Raw genomic sequence first — 6,357 nt, 5'->3', positions numbered from 1 at the left:
AGAAATTTCGGCCTCATCTGTTGAGGTCGCCGTCCCCAAGCCAAGAGCAACATGTTTGCTTTCCTCCGTCCTTCTCCATTTTGTTACAGCGACCCCCAGGAGGAGCATAAATATCCACCCAGCACATGTTTGTCCAGGGAGCACAGAGCGAAGACCCATCTCCTAGAATACACAGTCCTGAAATAATTCTTTAATCCCTCCTGCCCTCCCTCCTCCACCAGAGAAAAGAATGTCTCGGCTTCATTTTTTTAAGAACCAAGAAATATGGGAAAGTATGTCGGAAGGAAAGTCTGGCTTATGCTAAGTGCGCACACACATTTACATGGGCACACACATGCATAATAAAAGGTCCTGGTAGAGCCAAGAGGCTGACCGCTGCACTGGAAGTCCCGGTCAGAAATGCAAGGTCAAGCCCTGTGAACATTCCCAAGTTTTTTCCATGAAGAAGACTGAAGTTTCCTCAGTGTGATGCCAGTAGAAAAGCCTGACCTCCTCAGTGTACTGTATTTTGGTTGGTGGGCATGTCCATATGTAAATCAGAGCTGTCAGCAGGCACTTTTTATTCAGTAAGACCATTATTAAGTACAGTATTCCTCCTCTCCTCTCCCCCCTCACCCTCCCTTACCGTCCATCTCCTCCTCCCCCTCATCTCTGACCTTCCTCTCCCTCCTTTTCTCCCTCTCTCTCTGAGTAATTACAGCACGGCCTATCTGCACCTGGTCACTAATAATCCGTGCTCGTCCTTTTCTCACCTGCTCTGTCTGTCTCATTCTCCCTGCACTTCTGTCATCTCCACCCCCCCTGCCCCTGTCCGTCCATCTATCTCTTGATTTATCATTCCTGACGGAGATGGAGGGGGGTGGTGGGAGGTAGAGGTGGAGAGTAACTTGTGAGGAGAGAAAGATGACAACAAGAAAGACAAGAGGAGAGAGGGAAGTAGGAGAGAGACTGAAAGCAGAGCTCTCCCAACAAAGCAGGAGAAGAGACAGTTGAGAGAGGAGGAAAAAAAAGAGAAAGAGAGAGAAAGGAGAGAGCAGCAATCGGCAGTGGCGGCTCTTAATTACGGCACTGGGGCCGGCTTTATCAGAATCCCCTCACCTCACTGCTCTTTGTCAGGGGGTATTAAGGAGGAGGACACACAATCAGGCTTTTCATTAAGGCCCTACCGGCAGCGCACACAAAGGACGGCTTTAACAGCTGCAGAGAGAGGGACTCAGGTGGTGGCAGTGGTGGGAGGACGGGGGTGGGGGTGGGGGTGGGGGATGAAGGTGGGATGAGAAGGAGGACAAAAACAAGAGGATGAGGGTTAAGGCAAGGCAAGGATGAGGAAGGGTTGAGAGAAGAAGAGGATGTAACAGGAAAAAGACGGAGATAAGAAAAGGGGAGAAAAGAGCACTGATGTGTAAAAATGCACTAAAACCAATCACTGTTTTTGACTTTATAACAGTAAAATGGACTGAAAATGCTAATAGAAAATTCTTGTCTGGTTTTCCTCAGGTGACCCCTACCCTCTCCAGCTCATCCCCACAACAATGGCTGCTGCTGCTGCTGCCACACCAGGCCTGGGACCCCTACAGCTCCAGGTATGAACACAGCATCCACACATGACCTCCTGTAGGCAAGTGCACAAACAGTAAATTACAACAAGCCTTTAAATATCACAAACTGATAATTATAGTAGAACAAATGCTGTTTTCCATTTCACTTGGGTGGTCTTGTTGGGAATAAATCCCCCGTAACCCTGACACTGTTCACACCACACACTACTGCCCACTGAGCCACACAAGACCACAAACACCGCCAGAGGGTGGATGCACAGCTGTGTGGACAGTGAAGTGAAATCTCATAAAAACATGATCTTCATGATCAGAGCTCAAAATCACACAGAACTGACAAGTGTAACGCTCGCCTTTGGCTCTGTCCTGCAACAGGGAGTAAATGGGGGCTGAGGTAGTTGTGTTGCTGTCGAGGCGGGAGCAGGAAGACAGAGATGTTTTCAGATCGAGTGTCAGAGCTAATCTGTGGGTGATGCTGAGGAGATCTCAATCTGTTTTAACAGCATCAATAGAGTGTGATCTGACTGATAACTGTGATCATGTTGACCAAACGCTTTTCATGTCTCTACAAAATAAGTTTTGGAAATATACACTAAAGGTGTGAAAAAACAAAAAACATTTAAAACACATCCATCAATATAAAATCCTACTGTGTGCTTAAAATAAAGTGGCCACCACTTGTCCCTAAATTGTTTCATTATGGACCAGGATTTGCAGCCACATCACTGCAACAGACCACAAAAGAAAAACAAAGGACAGGGTTCTACTTTTTCAGGCACAAGCAACGGGATGGTTTGTGGTGTGTTTTAACTGATAGATAAAGGAATTTGAGCGGAAGGTATATGGCAGTTTGGAGCCATTAGATTTAAAGGGTCAAACCATGCTGTTTGTACATGCACGCATAAGTTTGATAAAGTGGTCTGCTGTGTGCTCTGCTGCCGTAAATCAGCAGGAAAGCAGGAAAGATAGAGGTAAAACAGTAAAAGAGTCAACATCTGTTATCCCAATTTAAGGAAAGATGAGTCTGACTTAGCTCCTTTTCCTGTCTGCAGATTTAGGATAAGTGGCCTGTCGGTTGGTAATCCTCACCCCCCCCCCCACTCTCTCTCCTTCTGACCCCCACATGCAGACAAACACACACAACTGGACCTCACATACTTCCACTCAGATCTACGTGGGCTTTGGGGGCCCCCCTTCTCTCCCAGGGGTTAAGAGCCTGCGCGGGCGTCCTCTCAGTTGCCTGCCTGAAACGCATTAACCTCCGCAAAAGCATGCACCCCTACCCTCCCCGTCTCTTTGACACGCATATCATAAAATATACCACACACATTAACATCTGAGAGAAGCAGCTGCACTGATGCACATATTTTCCTGTACATCTTTTTCTCTTACTGTTCATACACAGGGAATGATGGGAATATGATGATGGGCGTGTAATACATTTGCACCTGTCAGGCAAATGCGCTGCCCCCAAATGCTAGACACTACAGGGAGAGTAGAATAGCTGTGTAACTCTATCATGGAGAACGGACCCTGCTGTCATCACTGTTTTCATTATTACTCATGTGTGTGTGTGTGAGTGTGTTTAGACTGAGAATAATGTCCTCTGTGCTGTTAATACTGCTCCAATCTAGCTGTCCATATGTTCAGCTGTGTTCAGACTCACTCAAAATCTCCAGTTGAACGGCTTTGTCCACCTTGCAATTGGATTTTTAAACCAGCAGGGAGGGGCGAGAGGAAACAACAAGTACAAAAAAAACACATCTCACTAGCAGATTTCTTTCATTCAATCCGCCCAGAGAAAAACACACATCCATCCATCCACACACACACAAACCCACAGTCACACTTTGAGATTAAGGCTTTGTCAGAAAGAAACGGATTTGCCCGGGCTAACACGAGTACAGATGTCTCAATGTGGATGGATTTCCTTTGGGATCGTCTCCGCGCGGCCCCCTCCATTTGATAAGGAGGTGTTTCTGTCTGCCGAGACGAGACACGACAGTCCGTTCGGGCGCCTCGGGTCTCCACGGCAACACAGTGGTTTGGCAGGGAGGACAAGAGTGAACCCACTTAGCTGAGACACACACACACAAATAGAGATGGAAAAGGACAGATTTTCAGATACAGTGCACAATAAAGTCTCATAGAAGAGTGTATGGAAATATGCTGACAGATACACACACACACAGTCATGTCATACAGCTGCATAAAACAGGCATATTTGTAATTTAATCAATATATTCTTGATTCTTGTATCCTGTGGGTTTTGTAAAGGTGTTTAAGGCCGAGATGAGACCAAGTCTAATTATTTCAGTCCACAGAGGAATAATGTAAACTGTTTACTTCCCTTTTAAAGTCTGACTCATACATAACTATAGTGATTTAATATTGTACATGTACTGAAGTGGGGGGACTTGAAAGACTCTGACAGCAGCAGATGCAGAGATATCACAACTTTTAAGTCTCATGTATACAGTCCCAAAAACTCAACTCAACTCAACTGCACAACTCACAGGTGTCTTTTGTTAACCTGATATAGTGTATTATATATATTTGATCTCAGATCTGTTGGAAATCTGACTTCAGCATTCCAGTTGAAATTTCCAACTTGGAACTAGGAACTCTGACTGGAGTGCACCATTAGCCTGAAACAAATTACCTTGATGACATAATGAGGGACTACAAAAACAGACATATTTGTAGTTTCAAGTCAGTATATTTATAATGGAAGTATGAACAATTCTGTAACTTCTCAATCTGACCGAAAAAAATCCATAAAGCCGATAAAACAAATATATATCACATTTATTTGACAGTGTCCTCAGTCATGATTTTTGTCCTGTTAACACTGCTTTTAAACTGTATACATAGAAAGAAAGACGACTGAGAGAAAAAACTCTCAACAGCATGGCTTTGAGCTAAGTGCAGTTCTTAGAAAAATGTATTAATCTCTCAATGATTTAAAGCTCTTTCTATGTTTGAAACATCCTCCATAGAAATCAACAGAGTAGCTCTTACAGTCAATGGGAGCTTAACATACAATCCTCCACAGAAGGTTTTTCAAGGCAATGGAGGCTTTGCAGTGTACAAGGTTGGCATTTAGCATCTTAATCTGGGGGATGAGTGTGACATTGTGCATTAGAGCATGTTAATCTGGCTCCCTATTGACCCTTGATATCATTGATATCATCCACATCGCACAAATGGACTGAGAAGGACAGACAGAGCACTGAAAAATGAAAAGAAAAAATGCACTTATCTAGGCAAAGACAGGGAAAGAGAGAGAGAGAGAGAGAGAGAGAGAGAGAGAGAGAGCACAAGATCGGCAATATAGATGAAAAGGCAGAGGTACCAGAGAGGTATTTAGAAGGATGATCAGTTAAAAGGATAAACAGAGAGAAAGAGCGATTGGGGGGGGTTAGAGGTAAGTGGAGGAGAGAAGTGTGGATGTGTGAGAGGAGGGGGAGAAAATGTGTGTGTGTGACGTGGTATAAAGAGGGTCAATGGCACAGGTCAGGCATCATATGGAGAGGCAGATGTTGGAACATATTGTCCTGGATTACCGCACTGTACACCGGAGGGATGGACAGACAGACAGGCAGGGATGGGGGTGGGGGGTAGTGAGAGAGGAGAGGAGGGGAGGTAGACGAGAAATCAATCCAGCGACTTGTTTCTCCACAAAACCTTATCTGGATGAAGGAAAGAGCTCAGCAAAGCGTTTTCCTCAGGTGTGAGAATTGCTTCATTGTTAGTATCTTCTCCTCTTCCTCCTCCTCCTCCTCCTCTTCAGTCTTGGAGTTACAAGGAAATGCCATTTGGTGATAGCGGTGTGAGATCAATATGAAATCAGTAAGCAGCAGAGATAGGTGGTTGTAGTTAAGAAAGTTCTGCTTTACCACCTCTGAACACATAATGAGCACTGGAGAGGGGTTTTACAATGTATTACTCTATAATAATCCATTATATATATTATTGATGTAAAAGTCTACTTACTTATTGAGGCATTCACTTTTTGTGCTTTGTCTCCATCTGCTACATATAATTGACTCTAGGTAATTCAGCAAAGACACAATGAAAGCTACCTTTTGGCTCTTTTATAAACGCTCTTTGCAAAAATCAAATGCAAGCACAAACAGAAAATAACCTAAATAGTTGTGCTGCTTGTTGTTAAGGAAAATTCCCAAGATTTTTTGTTGTGTTTGTCCTTGAGGCTGCACCATAAAGGTATAAGAAAGGCATTGGAATCATGTTTTCAAAGTTGACCACTGTATTCATCTTTGTGTGTGGGTTGTTTTTTAGTTTATTTACTCTTTACTTCAAATTGGATGAGATGTAAAAGCAGGGAAGTGTTTGTGACTCAACACCTGCTTTCTTCTTTCTTTTTTTTCTTTCCATATCCAAAACATGCTGCAGCTGAAAAAAATGCGGTCAGACAGACAGGAAGTCAGACAGACAGAAAGACAGAGGAGAATCCATTAAGATCCATACAATAGTCCTCGTTGTCCGTGTAAACAATAGAGCTCAAACTGCTCTGAAGCGCCGCTAACTCCAACAACAAAGACCAGGCAAGCTGGTAATCTGACTAAAGCTGCAGATTATTGACCAAGACACACACACATACACACACACATACAGATTCCCACCGACTAAGATGGCAGAAGAAATAGCAGCTTAGTGTGTGTATCTGAGCGCACACACGCCATCCATGTTTTCACTCAGAAAACACCAGCAGTCACATGTCACCTTTTCACCTCTCGTCAATAGAACTCAGGCTGGACATGATTACACACACACACAC

The 6,357-nt window shown here is 44.0% G+C and overlaps 1 protein-coding gene across 18 annotated transcripts in view; it reads left to right on the top strand.

The window, feature by feature from the left end:
- Positions 1–6,357, top strand: part of sox5 (SRY-box transcription factor 5) — a 213,121-nt gene that overhangs the window by 185,046 nt on the left and 21,718 nt on the right. For all 18 annotated transcript variants that reach the window (XM_051077570.1, XM_018700507.2, XM_018700506.2 and 15 more), the window contains one exon: positions 1,498–1,583. In XM_051077570.1, the coding sequence (XP_050933527.1) occupies positions 1,498–1,583 (86 nt within the window). The remainder of the gene's footprint in view (positions 1–1,497; positions 1,584–6,357) is intronic.

This window comes from Lates calcarifer, linkage group LG18, assembly GCF_001640805.2.
Source record: "Lates calcarifer isolate ASB-BC8 linkage group LG18, TLL_Latcal_v3, whole genome shotgun sequence".
NCBI lineage: Eukaryota > Metazoa > Chordata > Actinopteri > Centropomidae > Lates > Lates calcarifer.
Note: the sequence above shows the minus strand (reverse complement) of the source record. Positions and strands in the feature narration are given on the sequence as shown.